Here is an 18,988-nt window from a genome sequence, read left to right as displayed (position 1 = left end):
AGTAGTGGGATATATACTGAAGTAGCCTAGTAGTCTGCAAATATAGAAAGAACAATTCGAAAACATTTTGACAATATTTATTGTCACTTTTATACATTTATAGATATAATAGATATGTAACACTGAACATATGCATTATGTTCTTCTCTCTTAAAGGCAAAGAAGGGCTGCATATACAAATAAATTGGTGGAAATACATGTAATAATAATCTTAGAATAAATAAAATAATTACTTAAGTTTTGAGAAATAAAATAAAGCATAGCAGCAGCTGGCGTTTTTTTTTTGGACTTTTTTTCCATTTTAACAGTCTCAGCTAATTTTAAAGGGATTGCTCATATTGGGCTCTGAGAGCGCTTATTTTCTGTGACCTAAGATCAGATTTGAGTGGGTGTGTTTGGTCAAAAACTTTGTTTGGTCTCAAACTGTCCTTGTTTTCTTTTTTGATACCGGTGAGTCTTTGTGACTTTTACGCCAACAGGAACGTGGTCAGGTGTTGGTGATAAATAGCTTTATAAATTGAAAGGTGGACCAACAAAATTATAGTTTTTATTTGGGTGATACTGACTTCTAATTATCCAGTAGAGTGTCTGATTGGGATGCACAAATATAATTATACTAACCTCACAAATTCAGAGCAGTCAAAGCTCTGCACAAATATCACACAGAGGTCAAAATTGCCATCCCCTCTGATATCACGAATCATATCGCAATCGCAATTCCTGTCAAAATAACCGCAGTTACCGTAGATATTAGCCCTACCAGACACTGAAGCTTCAAAAGATTTCATGTGCCAGTGGCTGCTTGCGTTCCGCACCACTGCTGAAACTCTCCCCGAAGCCAAGGCATGTACAGTTCACCTTTGAACTTTCGCCCACATGATTTGCACGTCTTAACTGAAACTCTACCAAAAGGCTTTCGAAGTCTCAAACCTGCACTATGCTCGCAATTTGCAACACGCCGGAGTGACGACGGCTACCCTCAGGGGAGGTGGAAGTGTCCCCACCATCTGCTGCGAGTCTTGAGGGACTTGTGGACTCTCCACAGACTTCTAATCTGAATATTTGAAAGAGGGTTTTTTTTTTCTCTCTCTCTTTGACTTCAAGGTTAGCACTGTTCCTGCTGAATCTTTTATTGTTCTCTCCGCCCTGTGCCGTTTGGTGGCTCTGATGAAATTGTAATGGGGAAGTTTTCCATAAAAAAAGATCTGACACTTGTTCTAATTGAAACTAAAAATGTGTCAAAGTTGGTGATTTACTGCTGAAACCCCCCTCCCCTCCCGTTGTGGGCCTAATAAAGGATTATCTTATTTTAGCTGAAAAGAAACCGATCGAACAAAAATAGCAAAGCACCAGAGGGTGAGATACCATTTGGCTTTCCTGGATTCAGCTCCAAAAACACTTTGTCCCCCACAATTTCTGCAACGCATCAGCAGGGTTATTTTCTCTGACTTGGAAAAGCCCCCCCAAAGACTTTATGCATGTTTTCACTGGCTGAGTAATTACTAGCTATTACTGGAGGAATGCTCCTTTAACAGGCTTTGTAACTGTTTCTAAAACTTAAAGATCATACAGTCACATCTGTCTTTGATTCTCCGTTCATTAAAAACCAAGCAATCTGTGCAAAATCTGAGTATTAATGGTCCAATGTGTATATATAGTGATATAGAGTTTGTCATGTTCTCATAGACTGTAGCTCAGAAAGTGGGACGGAAATAACAGGGGGCGACTCTGCTATTTAAAAATAACTCCGTTTGAATGTCGATGAGAAAATTAGCTTCTAATGCTCACTTGATCTGTAACGTCAGTACACATTTTCCTGAGGAGTTAATGGCCCAGATCACTACTTTCTTACTCTTCTGCATTAGAACATGATGTCGATTTTGTAGATTATAATCCCATTTCAGAGAAAAGAAAAGATGATAAAGCATTGCGCGCATAATATCATATAGGATAGGAGTGGGAATCACAGGATACGATACGCGATACATGGTCCCCAATACCGATAATATCACAATACAATGATTTTGATCAATATATGAATTTGTGTGTTGTTTAAATAATAAATAAAATGGAAAAAAACTCTCATTTTTTTCCAATTTCCAATACTGTGCGAGAATTTGTGAGCATTTCCCACTTCATCCAGTTTTACATCCAGCGCAAGTTATGCGACCCGAAAGTGACACGAGATATTCATAGTTTGGAACTTAAAAAGAAACGTTTAACAGAAACACGCGCAAGACATATTTTGAATCATAAGCAACATAGACAACAAGCTACGACCCTGCTATCATCCAGAAAAGCCATCTTTTGCGCTGGAGAAGCTAAATCAATCTCTACATGCGGTCATCAGTGAGACCAGAGCGCAGGGACCGTCTACAAAGTGCAACACCCGAAATAAGAGGTTTAAAAATATTCAATAACTTCACCATAATACAGAGTAGTGTTGTCAAACTTTCTTTAAACTTTACTGTGACCTTGAGGTCATGTAACTTGTCTGTTTTTTTGTCCCCCAATTTTTATTTGAGCGGAAATTGGGGAAAAAAAACAAAACTTTTTTAACTTTTCATTTTATTTTGAAAATCAAATGGATATCTGTTTTTCTTTTTCATTATTCATTGCCTTTTGAAAAAACCGAATGACACACAGATCCATCAGGGCTTGTGTTTGCATGTGAGGTAACAGATCCTTGAGGCACAGAACAGGTGAGTTCAGAAAGCAGACCCGGTTTGTAAAGAGTTCCGGGCACGCCGCCATCCACCTGGCACTCCCCTGACAGGGAGGCGGCCACAACAGAGACCTGGCAGCTCCAAAACAGAGCTGTGTTGCCAGGAGACAAGTCACTCCTCCCCTAGATTTATTTACTGCGCTCCTCATCAAGGTCATAGCCAGTGTCTTTGCGGCTGAGCGAGGAGCGAGGGAGACGCGTGGCTGCGAGAGCGAGAGATAGAGTGAAAAGGAGAGTGGGAGTGGGTCGGCTGAACGATATGGTTAATCTCCATCCTGGACTAAAAAGTAGCTGTCATCACCGCTCACTCCCAACGACGCTACCTCTGATTTATATCATCTCTATATGCTAATTTTATCTACATCTGCTCTGCGGCTGGTACATTATGATTATTATAATAATAATAACATTACATGTGATGACATTATAATAATAAATGTGGGCGGCTTGCACTGGAGCGCGTTATTGACTTTTATGTTATCATGCAAAGTTGCTTGTCGTTTAAATAATGATATTGATTTCAGGGGCAAACTGTTGCTGCATCGAGAACTGGAATAAGAACTGACTCCATTTTTTATAAAGGTTCTTATTATTTATGTGTTATTAATTTGTCTGATGTTTATCATTGAAGTGTATAATTTTGCAGAAATAAGTAGATTATTTTTCAGCTCTTATCTGCAGATTAATTGACTGACCAATTCAAATGTGAATATCAACAGTATAAAAATGTCCATTCTTTTTTGTTCCCAGAGCTGTGCAGAGAGATAAATGAATGCAAAACCTCTGCGGCCCGACTCAATCTGACATCCATTTCCAGTTCATTACTCAACATCTTGTACCAGTCACATGCACATGACTTTTTTCCCTTGCTGGACCCGCGCAGTGCAGATCAAAAGATAGCTCGACGAGCAAGAAAGAAGCCAAAGCAATCAAAACAAGAACTCACATTTCGTTGGCCGTTCCAGTTTCCGCCTCCCTCTCTTCTTGTGCGGCGTCATCAGGCTTTCGTTCTTGTCTCTCCCCGAGTCTGGCTCTTCCCGACCGGACAGGAATCCGTTCTCCCGGGAAGGACTCAGGCTCCGACCCTGGGAGCCGTCCTCTGCTCGGCAGGAGGAAGGGCCTCTGGGGATCCCGTTCTCCACTTCCCTCCTCTCCTGTTTGGGGAAGCAGGCATCAGACGTCCTGTCCCTGTGCCCGCCCACATCTCCGTTGTGGACTTGTGCCATGGACGGCCTCCCGACTCCAGCGTAGCTGTCTTTGAAAGAGCCACAGCTCTCAGCCTGCCCCGGCACAGAGAGAGTGAAAGCGTTAACACGCCTGCCATCCATCAGCTTTACAGATCGCTATCGCCGTAGCAGTTTGACGTTGCAAAGGTTTTACAGCAGATATGACACATGTACCGCTGAACAGAGCGGAGTTAATAAATAAAGTCAATAAATAAACCCGCATTCAGGATTCGACAATTCACACTGCACACTCGAATAAAAGGTCATCAGAGCGAGGAACAATGAAAACAGCTGGCATTTCAGACTCTTCAGACTTACACAAGTCTAATTTCATCCCTTAAAAGAGGAACCGTTAAAGGGGCTATATGTAAGATACGCAACTAGAGTTGACAGATCCATGAAGGGCTTCACTCATACCTAAACATAAACAGCAGGGGTCACCTGGGGGCCACTGAGTGTCCAGTGTGCTCCCTAGGGCCCGTCAAGTGAAAAAAAACAACAACCAACTGTTCAGTTGATATGAGCTGAAAATTATATCAGATTATTAATAACACCATTTGTGACTACATATAAAAACAGTTTAAAATTGTGAATATAATATATAATAATAATATACAGTATTTCATTTTAACTTGCTTCCTTAATCACTGAGGACACACCATGACATACATGAAAATTCTTACATACAGCTCCTTTAAATATAAACAAATGTCCGTTAAGATTTAAAAACACCTAGGAAGTCAGCGTTTCCCCAGCAGAAGTCATTTAAGGTCACTGTTCCTGTAGGACCCTAATGTTCTTATGTTACGACCAGGCCTAGGAGGAAAACCTGATCATGAGCAACATGAATAATGAGACTCCCTCTTCCCAACTCCCAAGGAACCCGCCAGCAACAAGCGAAACAAACCAGTTTAAAGGTTTATTAAAACCAAGCACAAAGATGTCTGCAGGCAGTCTGGCTGTGAGTGGTTCAAGGAAGTCCAGTGCAGGACCAATCAGCTCCCCGGATCCACCGAGACTCACACATCCACACTCAAAACATGCACACCTGCAACCCATCTCACACACATGCATACACACAAAGAAAGGAAAAAGCTGTCACAATGCTGGGGTCATAACACTTAGAATAAACAAACTAATGTTATTTATCTTATTTAGATATTTAGTTCTGCTCTGATGTTTAGTCCAATGTAGAGTCCAAATAATTGCTCAGTTGTTACTATATTGACTGCTGTCATTAAAACAAACACATGAACACCATGATTTCTTTAATTTAACTCAAACTTAAATAAACACATTTTAAAACGAAAATTTTAAAATAAGTGAGTTTGAGACCCCTAACTGGGCCCAAACTGACCAACAGTGAAGAATTTTTTTTATGAAAATAACAATAACATATGCTTGTCTAGTGTTTTAACGACTATCGTGTACATGTTATTTTGATTGAATGTTTTGATTCCGTCTGTTTTTGTGATCTACAGATTCATTTTGCACCACAAACAAGCTTTTTGTTGTTGACTTGAACTATATATCAAAACAAACACGTTTTTTGTTTTTTATGATATCATTTTTAGTTTGTAATCACTGAGCAGTTTCACTTGATCGGCCCCCTCCTGACCAGACTAGAAGTTCATTGGCCCCCTGGTCATTTTGAGTTTGTGCCCCCCCCCAGAAAACACTGTAAACCTAGGGGGAAACACTGGAAGTGATTTGTTTAATTTCAAGACAGACGAAACACAAGACATCAGGTAGAGATGTTCCGATTTTGTTTTTTTCCTCCCGATACCGATTCTGATACTTGTGCTGTGGGTATCGGCCAATACAGATTACCAATACCGATACCAGTGTGTTATAAAAAAATATATCATACTACGCCTGCATGACTGTGATATGATTAGCATAGGTGGTAAGGTTTGGCTCAGGTTAAACCCTCTGTTAAACATGAACGAATACAGCAAATGGACACCATTTATTTTTACCAGTGATGTGTTATTTTGTTTTTCAGCTTGTACGTTTGTTTTGACTCTGGTCCAAACTCCGCAGCCAACATTTTCGGCAGTATGGGAGGCAATTCCGATATTGGTATAGGAATCGGAACAACTCTACCACCATGTTTAGCAGCCCACAAATCATGTCACGTCGTTCTGTTTTTTTTTGTTCACAGAGACCAGGCAGCGGCACAATTAGAACACCAACAACAACAAAGTCCCCCGAAAAAGTTACACACTGCAGCTTTTACGCCTCCTCTTTCCTTTTTCTGCATCTGGACAGAATCAAAACATGCTTCTCGGCCTCTCGCACATATTAGCCAGTGAATTACGGCGCTCTACATTGGGCGCCGTTAAATTACAGCTGTAGACTTCAAAAGGCGCGCCCGTAAAAAGTTGCTGTACAGCCGTTAACATGCATGGTGAGCAATTGTTTTACATTACAGTACATCAGGTACACCACCACCACCAGGCTTTCTGTCGTCGTGCACTCATCATTACAGCAGCATGGAAATATTTGAGGAATGTTGGCTGTTTGACAACTGTGTCTTTTTTTTTTTCTCGTTCTGTCCAGTTTGGAACGCCCAGCAAAACTATTTCATTCTATGAGGGAAGTCAAAGAGAGCTGGATACATGTGAAGCTGCAAGTTCCTCAAAAAACAAAGCACTGACAATCTTGGGGGGGATCTGTCACTTTCTCAGACGCTCACCAGTCCACGACGGAGAATAAAGTGGAGCCCGTCTTTCCAGATCTGACTGTCAACGCCGACGCGAGCAGCGCTGAGGCTTTTATCTCGGGGTAAATTGTAGGTGCAGCGGTTTCGCGTTGAAGGCGAGCGACATTGAGCGCCTCAGGAGGCATTCGTCTGTCAGCGACCTTGGCGCCCGCGAGATCAAAACGTCACGCGTAATCCAGTTCTCGCCAGCAGAACTGGATTCTCGGCAGAAGAGGCGAACGCGACGCATTAATGTGGCCCACGGACGCACAAAACGTCCATGGTAATGACAGGAACGCACACAGAGAGGCGGTCTTCAAAGTGAAAGTCATACATTGTGCTAAAGTTGGCTCAAAGCGATGACTGTTTGCTATAAATATCTATTTGACACAACAAAAAACACAATTATGGTTTATTTGTAGCTGTGTATGTGTGTTTATGTGCATTATCCTTAACACACGTACATGAAGGTCATCAAACATGAGGCTACGTAACCAATAGAGCTGACTAACCATTATTTTCACAATAAATTAACCTGTCGATCATTTTCTCGATTAATCAAGTAATCTTTAAAAAGGTTTGGTCCATAAAATGTCAAAATGCGTTGACCGGTGTTTGTCAAACTGGGAAATGGCGATGTTCTCGAATGTCTTGTTGTGTCCGTAAACCAGAATAAATCAGTTTTTAATGACTTCTTTGTTACGTGGAGCAAAGAAACCAGAAAATACTCACATTTAAGAAGCTACAACAATCGGAAATCTTGTTTTAATCATGAAAAAAAGGCTTCATACCGATTCACCGTTTATCAAAATAGCTCTTTTTGATAATAATAAGTTTCAGCTCTTGTCACCAAGGGTGACACACACGGTCAAAGTCTGAAAGCCCTTTTAATTTATGAAGAGCAGCCTCACTTCCTATAGTTTATGTTTCTTGCATACAAATACACACACAGAGGTTTGTGCAGCTGTTCTTCTAAGGACACTGCATTGAGTTACCTTAACCCTAACGTTAACCCTTAGTGCTTACACAGCACAGATCAGTGCTGCAGGTGCACCCTTGGTAAATCATACACAACTCCTTCTATGTGTGTTCATAGGTCATATCTTCTTATGTGTTGTTCAGTCAAAGTGATGATTAAGTTTGTACTAGAATATTAAAACATGTTTTTGCTCAGCCCTGTTAGTTTGTTGAAGACAATTTTTTTCATCAGATTGAAATAAATACAAATCTTTATAGTTCTGCATATATGTTTTAACATATTTAACATATTTAACATAAATGTTCCGCGTTCTAAGGGTTAACCTTACCACTTAGCCCTAAACTTAACCAGTCCCTCAGAAATGACTATTACTATTGGTCCTGACAAGGTCAGTGTTCAGAAAAGGTCCTTAAACGACAACAAATACAAGTACACACACACGCTGCAAAGAGGCAAGGACACAAACTGAAAGTCAAATACACACACACACACACACACACACACAGCCAAGGCAATGTGGTCCGCGTCCCACGCTCACAAACCTACTCACAACTGTCACGGGCAGGATTACGCAACAGATTTGACCCAGTGAACTGCGCGAGGCCCTTGCCAGAGGTCAGAGGTCACAGTGGGTAAATCAGGCAGGACAGACGGAGGTCAAAACAAAACATCATCTACTTAATCCAGCGTTACCACACACACTCCACACCATGATAGCACTAGTGCACATTAGCATGCTCAGTAAAACATTTAATCTGCACTTATTAATATTAACAACGCATCGAGGAACATCTACATATCGTCTTAAACTGCTTACAGAGATGCGCTGAATTTCAGAGATTCTCTGGAGATTGTCTGTGAGAACGCAAATGTCCATAAAGGTCAATTTCTCCTCCCGGTTCCCTCAAATAACTTCCAGATAATATCCAGAAATCCTCCTGCTGTTGTGAACCCATGTCAAAGAGACACAGTCCCGCTGTGTTTATGTCACATGTGAAGTCCAGAGGAGATCCAGACGCATACGCTGACCTAAAGTTCATGTCTGACAGACTTGAACACCTTACAGCAGAGGTCTCAACTTAATATCAACTTAGAATTAGTTATTTCTGGGGTTCTTCTGCTATTTCTCGCTCCATATCAAAAGAACAACTTTTATTTTGAAAAATAATGTGGAAAAAAATCATCATAAATATTATTATTTTGCTGGATGGATGCCAGAAAGCTGAGAAAACAAAGACTGTAGCGTGGAATAAGCAGCTGTGTCTTAACAAGAAGGTTTCGTGTTTATGTCACTTTTAACCAGAAGGTCGTGGGTTTGATCCCTGCTCCTATATGCCGACGTGTCCTTGGGCATTTTTTTTTCTTAGAATGTCTTTTATTATTATTATATTTGCTTGTATTGTATTCTTTTTTTTTTTTATAGAATTTTTTTTATTGGAAGAAATTACAAAACAACAGAGCAGAGCAATGTAACAGAAGACTTCCATTCCTAAAATTTTCTCACATATTTACCCCTCCCACATTCCCACCCCATTCAAGGAGAGCAAAACTCTGTCCAATATTGAACATCCAATGGTATCATATCCTGTGTCCTTGGGCATTTAAGACATTTCACCCCAAGTTGCCGCTGTGCCAATAGTGTGTAAACGGCGTAAATGATGGATGAGTGAAAGAAAAAGTGTGCTGCGTGAACGGTGTGAATGGGTGATTGGCATAAATGTAGCGTACAACAAGACGAGATACAGTGCGATATAAATATTAGACAATTTCTCAATAGTAAAGATGTTTTGGGAAATGGAGTTAAAAACACAGCATGAGTAAAGATACATACAATTTATAATAATAAGTTATTTTAAGGTCAATTCAAAAGGTGAATTCAGTGAGGATTCGTTTGAAATAATCATGATTATTACTATATTTCCCCCATAATCGAGCAGCCTTACTTTGCACACAACGCCAGCACAATACAGCGCCATAACCATTAAGTTCACACATCCTCACACTGGAGCTGCACTGGTCTTCAAAGAGACGGTCCACATGTGCACAGTGTGACCATTTACACCATGAATCCATCTCCAGTTTTTTGTGGCTTTCTGGAAACGGCTATAAACACATCATCGCATGACATACTGTATCATATTAAGCAGTTCTCACTTCAGCCCTGCGTTAATGGGAGTTAGCGGTAGCTGTAAAAGCTTTGAGGGAAGTAAAAGATCTTTGGGAAAACGTCGCGTATTCACACGGAACTGTCACAGTTTCTGCCGTTAAATGGAACAAATACAAATAGAGAAACCTACACAGCACCACATGTGCCCCGTGGTGCTCATGAATAAACATCACACAGCCTCACGCAAACACTACACTAACAAGATTTGTAATCTGTTTATTATACCTTTCCGAGTCAAAAGCCTCTTGGGCCCAGTGTGTGTCTCGTGTTTTCCCTGAGATCTTTATCATGTGCATGCTTAAAAAAAAAATCCTGTTAATTAATTCTCAACAAACCAAAAAGAGGATTGGGGGAGGAAAAAAAACTATAAATACACACAACGCTATTCCTGTGGGGTCAGTTTATTTTCAAGCAGCTGAGTGATATTACGAATCACGGGTGGAACTGTACATTTGGTTCCGGCCAAATTAAAATGCACTTTCTCTGGGTCTGACACGGACCGCTGGTGCAAAAACAAAAACAAAGTCAAGTATTAACTTAACCTCATTCCACCAGGGTTTTACAATTTTAAACATTAACTTCTGGTCACTGCTCCATCACTGGTCCAGACTGTAATATTATAATATTGGTCTAACAGAGGTTGCAAGTCATCAGTTACACTATTCAGTATATTCTAAACGTTACCACCTTACATAAGTATGCAGATAATAAATAGATAATGTGTGTGTGTGTGTATATATATATATATATACACATATATACATATACACATATATACATATATACATATACATACACACACAATGTATATATATATATATATATATACATTCATACATACATATATACATAAACATACATTTGGTCTACACTAGGGCTGTAAACTCGATTGGTCGATACGTTCTGGCTCGACCAAAATTCTGAATGGTCGATTTTTTTGCCAGGAGGAAAGTACCAAGTGCTAATGGGGGTGTTTTCAGAGCACCCCCCCGCATTTTCACTATTTTGGATTAGCCCGACGCGCTAGAGACAGATCGATTAAAGAACGTCCGGTGGTTTTATTAAATTTTGAGTGTTTCATTTCAGGCGACGGGTCAGTCCTCCTCGAACATCCATGTCAAAGACATCAGCAGTGTGGCGAGCAACCGTTTGCAGATCACAGCTCGACTACAATGTCTATTTCAATGTTTTTTATTGTGTCAATATTTTCTAAAAAAGGCACTTTTCTTGAAGAATTGCAAACAAAAAAACAACGGCGCAAAGTGAGGGAGCGCTAATAACTAATAAAATACAATATTTTTGAATGACTAAATCGCTATTTTATTTGCAATTTGTGTATTTTGGCTTAGTGGTTCATTTTTGATTCGCTCAATTCATAAAGTGTTGCTCGCTTCGTGGAAAATGTTGTTGACGCAAATCTAATTCCGATTAGGAAGAGTGGCTATTTCTAAGTTATTCGGGTTGTAGGTAGAAGAAGTGGAATAAATATCATGACATCGCACATATATTGTGTTGCATCCGTCAGTCCAATCTGTCAGGTTTAGCTAATCTCCGGTCATCCAGCTGCCTTGAAAAAAAGTTAGCTCTAACCAAACCAAACCGAGCAACTCAGGGCGTTAAAACGTCCGATAAGCTGGTAAACACCTACGCGATCACAGAGCCGATATCCAATGTTGCCCGAGAGCAATATTTAACAAATACTAACGAGGAAAAGTGACAGAAAAATCGCCATAAAACAAGTATGAATGGACGTAAAGATTCATAATAAGTCAAAACACTCACGGGAAAATGCTTGCGCTTTCTTCCTGGCTTGCCAAACTGACACGAGGCACTACTTTTAGCTGCCTTTTCTTCTGTCATCAGGTCCACGTCCAGTATTGTGCCGTCACCCTGCAAACAAAGAGAGCACACCGTCATTTGGACACAGTATCACACACAAGCTGAAGTAACAGTGCACCTCTTTTAATTAGATGGACACGTTTAAAGGGTCATTTTACACCTTTTTTTTTGGAAGAATAAACTTTAAATCATTATGATGCTGCTTAATTCACATTCTAATACAGAGATGGATTAAATTTGACCTTTTTATTCAGATATTTTATGATCTTTTACTCATAAAACGTGTTATAATTGACAGAAACACTGTGAAAAGCAGCGTAGGACTTTTATTCTTTTTGAAGGATGTGACTTCGACGTCAGATTTTTTTGTCAGTTATCTTTCTTTCTTTAAATCCCAACTTCCTCTGTTGTTGTGGGAATGAGACATGATGATCAAAAACACATTTATCGCTGGAAATTTGTTTAAAAAAAATGACATTTTATGGGTAAAGTGGCCCTTTATGGCATGGATGCACATACACACTAACATCTTCAAGTTTGTGCAGTCACGTGATCCAGAGAGGCAACACGAGTGATACGGGACCTGCAGGCAAACGCACTCAAACCGGCGCCTCCCCCAAAAACACTTCCAAAAAGCGGTTCCTCGAGTGTACTTTGGAGGCAGACAGAAACTTGAGTGACATGTTCCTTTGAACTAAGCTGAAGTGAAAGCTCTGCGGACGCGGCTCTGACCTTCCGCAGACAATTCCCTCTTGACACCGCTACAAAGACGCCGACCGACCCCCACCTTTCCCTCGCTGCAATTTCTCTCTGATTAATAAAACCCACGAACAAAGGCCCGTGTCCACCGGCACCACCACCACCAACTACCCCCGGGGTTTTGATGGGAGAAAAGATGATCCTAATGTACATGCTTTCAGTGTCAATATTGGCTGAATAGAACCACCAGCACCAAGTCTGAATGCAAATGAGACTCTATGGCAGAGGACGATAGGTCCTTATTAAATTCCTCCAGTGCTGAGAGATTTCCCTCAAAGATGAATTCATATTATTTTAGGCCACATCCATACAATTACCCTTTCATTTAGAAATAGTGCTTTCAAATGAAATAGATCCACAGGACACACGCTGACAAGTAAAAATAAAAATATATATAAAAAAAACTAAAGTACAATACACTACAAAAAAAAAGTGGACACGCAGCATTCCAAAGTCTAGGTGCTACTACCTGGTTTTCCTCTAGTTTTGTACTTTGATTGGGGAACCACTAATAGCCTCTGATCTGCTGGCCTGAGATTAGAGGGGGGGGTTAAAGGTGCAGCAGATTAGCAATGTATGAAGCAGCCTTACTATTTAAAGCTAGGACTCAAACTGCATTCTAAAATGAACTGGTAACCATTAAAGGGACGCAAAAATAGGGGAGAGTGAAAGGTATAGCTGCCAAATTCTGGACAGTCTGCAGATAGTCAAGGTCATGTAGGAAAAAGGCGACTTTTGGAAATGTTCCGTAGGTGGAAATAGCAGTTTCAGATTAGCTCTTTTGAGTGGTTCATTAAGGACATTTCCGAATCAAACACAACACCAAGATTTCTGAGGTCCGACTGGACACACGGGCTTAAGGAACCGATATGCTGCTTGATTAGCAGGATTTTACACTCGGGTACAACAACCAGGGTTTTTATCTGAGTTTAGTTGTAGATAATTGTCATTTAACCACTGCTTGATGCTAGTCAAACAGTTGATTAAGGATTTGAGAGATCTAATGATCTGTCCCAAGGGGAGGAGGTATAATAGGAACAGTATAGGCCCCAGGACAGAACCCTGGGGTACCCCTCCATGGTGGATTCAGACATAATTTCGTTTGCAAACACGCTAAAGCTGCTACTTGAGAGATAGGATGAAAACCATTTTAAGACTTTATGCAGTTGTCCACTCACATTTAAAAGTAGAACTAACCTGATACAACAATGGTGAAACATAAGAGCAAAGATTTCGGTTAAGGGCTGACGACGAGGTGAAACTGAACCGACGAAAGTCAAGACGCAGCTGATAAGAACCTGTCAGGAAATTAACTTGGGTAACTGTGTCATCATTTCAAAAGGCTTGTGTCGTTTTTGAATGAAAATAAGGACAAATCCTCCATTTTTGGGGGGGCTCTGAAACGGCGAGAAAGTGCTGGGCGACAGAGCAGCATTCATGCATTTTTAAAAGAAAGCGTAGCAGTATGGATGCAGCTTTATGTTGAGGCACAACACGAGAGAGGATCAGTGTTAGATGACATGACTTTGTCTTTGTGTAACGGGTGGAGTTAAATATAGGACTGAATTTCAGGGGAGACCAAGGACACGCGCAGCACCTTCACAAACTCCAGGGTAATAACACTCTACACTGCACACGAGCAGTTACTCTGTCTTCCAACCTAATTTTCCAATCTGCTCTAAAACAAGTCAAAACTGTGTCCGAGTGCGGCGCTAAACTGCATTTTAACATGATTCAATAAAATACTCACTGTGGAGCAAATGGTGGTGTGTGTACATCATATCTCTCTCTCTCTTTAAAGCTAGGTTATGTAATGCTTTTCGAAGTATTTACAGTAAAAGTACAGTATTTTCATACAGTATACCTTGCATATGACTTTCTTTCCATTCTTAAGTGCTTTGGGGAGTTCAGGACAGAGAGCTGTTGGTATTTACTGACTAGATTCAAAATTAATTACTTCTCTACCAACATAGCTTTTAATTATTGCAGGGTTCTAGCTAGCGCATTTTAGCGTGGCAGCCTGTTAGGCTATGATTTGCGGCCGAAGCGCTAAAATGAGGACCGTTGCACTAAATATATATATATATATATATATATATATATATATATATATATATATATATATATATATATATATATTGAATTAGCAACCTATCAGCCAATCAGAAAATAGCATTTCTTGTTGCTGGGGGAAGTCCGAAAATAGGTTTCACCTGCAAGTACTCGTTCCACTTATTAAAGTGTGAGTTTGAAGTGTAAAGTGTAAGAACTTGACGTTTCAAAATCTGCCACAAATAATTACAACACACATCACCATTCATAAGCTAAAATGCACACACACACACACACACACACACACACACACACACACACACACACACACACACACACACACACACACACAATGCTGTTTAAGGGGACAATTTGGGGCCAAAAAGACAAAAATAGGTTTCGTGGAATATGTTATTAGATTAACATATTACCTTCAAACCCCAACCCCACTCATCAACATGAGAGCCCTGTATTGCAAGATACCATCAAAAATATGCACTCCTTTACTCTAAAGCAAAGGGCGATAACCTCAAGATATGAACTGTTTTAAACATTTATGAATAACATTTTAAATTGACATAGAACAGTCCAACTGTTCAACTTGTCAGGCTGTCGATTTTAAAAATGATGCTCTTTTGTTTGACACTTCCTGTTTTTCTTTATGTGTCTTCCTGTCCCCACAGTGCCTCATGTGTGCAATGGCTCTCTTCTCCCACCAATTGTCCGACACATGTAAGCTGCATAAAGACCGCAAAGACCAAGAGCTTCTGTCAGACTGTTGTTCACCTTTGTGGTGGAAACTCTGCCACTCTGCTTTCCCTCAACTAGATTCAGAATCCAAGAACTGAACAGGTCCATGTGTCTCTGCTCCTTTGTTCTGACTCATGCCACAGAGTGCACTATAAAGACTTATCTTCATGTTAGAATCGAACCCTATGGCAAACTCCATCTGCTGATGAAGGTTACGCGATACCATCAAAAACCTTCAGAGCAGCAACTGATTGGACTTTGACGCAAAACTCAGTTTCCTGCTGCTGCCGGTTTCAAAATCAAAAACAAACTCTGTAGAAAACACCTTAACTTTACGACCATTAAGCAAATTCTGTCCGTGAATGAAGCTCTTGAGATGTTTAAAAGCTCCAGAACGTCGACTACACTGGTCTTGCAATGAGACAGAGGTGAAGTTATCCTGGTGATGGATGGATTATTTATGGGCATAAATATTGAATCACTTATCACTGCTGTCAACATAATGTGATCTTCCATTGTGGGATTAGCCGGACGTGACATGTGTAAAAGGTTCTCAAAGGAAATAAGATGAATGTGTATCTTTTCACTCTCTTTTGTGTCTCCATGTCCAAACAGGGATGTTGCAACAGAGCAGGCAATTGTCCAGGGACCCTAAGCTGAGACAGGGCCCGACAGCAATCCTTCCACTCAACCCTCCCTATCCCAAGCGCATCATAGGACTATGGTGGCCTTTACATGCCAGAAAGGATGTTGTTTATCTGCATTTTTTAATAGGAAGCATCCACTTCAAAAAGAAGAATGCACACTGGAGCTGGTTCATAAAGCAAGGCCCTTTCCTACAACTGAACCTTTAAATCAGGGGTGCCCAAACATTTTTAAACCAAGATCTACTCTAAAAGTTTCTAGTCTATCGGGATCTACTAGTTCACATAGTCATCATTTGCCAACAGCCTTTAAATGGCATAATTACAATGTAAACAAGAAACCGACACATCCAGATATACTGTAATAGAAAAAGTATTTTGGGAGTTGCTGAAACTTGGTGGAAGAGGAAGCTAGTTTCTTGTAGTCAGGGCAAGTAAGAGCTGGTTGCATGTCTCAGGCAGGCCACAAGGTGGTCACCTGCCATTGTGGATCTGTCACAATGGCCTGACAATAGCGTTTCGATCAAGCATTGACGTTGGCGCAGCACAGCCAAGACAAAAATATGACCAAAGAGTTGATTAATTATTAAAGAGGCTACATCTCGCAATCGACTGAGAACGAGTCCACGATGGACTGGTAGATCGCAATCGACTCGTTGGGCACCCAAGATTTAAATTGTATCATCAACTATCCACAAGAAACTGTAATGACACCACGGTGGGAAACAACCCATGCCACAACAGCAGAGGGGCCCTGCCGGTCCCTTTTGCATGGGACTCCCAAATTCCCTTGAAACACTCCTGCGCCCAGTTCAAATCAAAAAGGCCGTCAACATTTTTGTTCCACGTGTAACAAAGCCCGACCTCTAATGGAACAAATCCATCAGCCATTACTGTCCGTGGGTGATAACCTGATTTGCATGGCGAAATTACTGCAATTAGAAAAACAAATGACTAAAGAGGTTATAAATAATAAGAAAACGATGGCTCTGTAGAATATTCATCAGTTCGTTTCTGGATCAAACTCCAGATGTTGCTATAACAGGCCTTCAAAGCCTTTATTTGAAACGTAGGTGTAAGTCTAAGTGTTTTTCAGACGGCGCCTGTTCATTGTGTCATTGATTAGCGAGCCTGGTGCTTTGGTTGTTTTGTCTTTTTTCTTCTGACCAGGGCAACAGAATTTGCATAGATAATAGCACGTTTTGAGTGCAGCCCGGTGTGCAACGCAGCCTCATTTGGGAACCACTTATAAAAGGATGACACAATTCAGTGTCGCCTGACGATGCCTGCGGGAACAGCCTACACAACATCGACACATCCAATGTCCAGCCTGGACACACACACACACAGAGTGAAAACAGCACAATGTTTTCCCACACAGCTTCACCCACTTAAAAAAAATAACAGAAATGCCTGAAATATGATTTGTTGTAGCCTGGGGTGAACCTACTACACTGTCAATATCTCTGCACTATTTCTGTCTGGTTAGCCAGTTATTTAAAGCAATGTCTGTTGCCAGGCAACAAGACTAAGGGGCAGCACTGTGTAATGGGAACACAGAAAGAAGAAGGAGAGGACCGCTCTCTCCCAGTAAGAGAGCCATTCCGGCTCCAGTTCAAATCTAAGCCAGCCAACGCCCACGTCACCGACCACCATTACAGCTGCACATGTCACATAATACAGTGATGCGGCAACTGTGCAGCGCCAGTGATGCTGCAGTCACACACACACACACACACAGACATGGGTGGTGATAATGAGTCTGTCTGCATCATTAAAGCTGACATGGCACTCCCTTCTGACATGGACTGATTGGTTACAAAAAAAATCAATGCAGATCGATGCAGCGCAGTCCATCCACATAAGTCTTTGAATTACAGGGATCAATAGTGCATTCGCTTTGACTGACCGATTAACTCCATTCATAAAATCGTGGAAGGTTTTCACCTGGCTTTGACCTGACGTAACTGCAGCTGCAAAATGTCTCCGAAATTCAAGTCTCTTCCAGGAAACAAAACAATTTTAACACACACGTTTCCTATATTTACACCAATTATAGATTTTTTTTTTTGGAAAAAAAAGCAAAATACAGCAGTATGGAATAATCTACTTTTAAAGCTTTGGTGAGATGAAATGTTCTTTGTAAAGACAGGCAGACAAATTAATACTCAACTCATTCAAAGACACCAAAACATGAATTAAAGCTTTTCCACGGTCCGGAAATGTATAAAATCTTAATATTTAACAGAGGAGTGTGGAGTGTGGTGTGTTCAGTGACAGCAACCGCGAGCAGCGCGCAACATCAAAACCCCTGCCGCTGTATTTCAGTTCAGTGAACATCCACACTGTGACACATCTGTGGAAATCTGATTTGAATCACTATTGTTCCCCCCAATATGATACCAATATCACAACTGATACCGATATGTTTTGTTAAACCCTCTTAGGACCGTCATGACATTCAGGCCAAACAAAAATCTTCAATGAGTGAGTGCTTCTGACATCACAAATGTGTGACGACCTGGTGAATCTTGTCTGTGATTGGACGGTCGTTCCTCTGAAGTCCTGAGGCCTACCGTAATGACAAGTATATGGGCGCAAAGCTCGATTTCTCTAAGTTTTATCCATCTGTCTTCTGCCATTTTATCTTCCACATTAAGGTCGTGGGGGGTGCTGTGCCAATCTCAGCTGACACAAAAGGTGGGGTCACATCCTCGACAGATCGCTAGTCCCTGGTTTGTGAATTTAGGAGTTAGGAGTCTAGGAATTACGGTAATGAGAAGAACGTACGCCAAATCCTGTCAGTGACGACGGGATGGTCACAAAAGGGTTAAACTACCTCTAAATATGACTTCATCTCTCATGTGTTTTGGTTTTTTTTTTGCCGTCTAGACTTTCTGGATTCAGAAATTGAGGAGAAAAACACAGTTCACCTGGTATTTAGATTTAGATTTAACTGAATCCACTCACAGACTGAGAGCGTGCGCTTTTGTTTTTTGTTTTTTTTCTATTTCAGTTTGAAGACCAATCTGGATCAAATCTGGATGTTTAAAAAAAAAATTTCTGGCAGTCTGGGCACGGCCTAATTCACTGACTCGCCAAGCCCTTTAAAAAGGTACAGTGTGTAGAATTCAGCAGAGAAA

At 40.8% G+C, this 18,988-nt stretch overlaps 1 protein-coding gene and 1 long non-coding RNA gene across 6 annotated transcripts in view; one reads left to right on the top strand and one right to left on the bottom strand.

Annotated features, from left to right (window-relative positions):
* Nucleotides 1-18,988, bottom strand: part of LOC122783210 (DNA (cytosine-5)-methyltransferase 3A-like) — a 51,618-nt gene that overhangs the window by 30,133 nt on the left and 2,497 nt on the right. For all 4 annotated transcript variants that reach the window (XM_044047898.1, XM_044047899.1, XM_044047900.1 and 1 more), the window contains exons 3-4: nt 11,584-11,691; nt 3,672-4,005 (exon numbers count right to left, since the gene is read on the bottom strand). In XM_044047898.1, coding sequence (XP_043903833.1) covers nt 3,672-4,005; nt 11,584-11,691 — 442 coding nt within the window. The remainder of the gene's footprint in view (nt 1-3,671; nt 4,006-11,583; nt 11,692-18,988) is intronic.
* Nucleotides 422-4,177, top strand: LOC122783212. 2 transcript variants are annotated; one of them, XR_006362010.1, is made up of 3 exons: nt 422-3,103; nt 3,250-3,307; nt 3,476-4,177. It is a non-coding gene; the product is annotated as an uncharacterized LOC122783212 (long non-coding RNA). The 2 variants fall into 2 exon arrangements; XR_006362009.1 differs by having other exon boundaries at nt 422-3,307.

Source organism: Solea senegalensis, linkage group LG16 (genome assembly GCF_019176455.1).
Source record: "Solea senegalensis isolate Sse05_10M linkage group LG16, IFAPA_SoseM_1, whole genome shotgun sequence".
NCBI lineage: Eukaryota > Metazoa > Chordata > Actinopteri > Pleuronectiformes > Soleidae > Solea > Solea senegalensis.
Note: the sequence above shows the minus strand (reverse complement) of the source record. Positions and strands in the feature narration are given on the sequence as shown.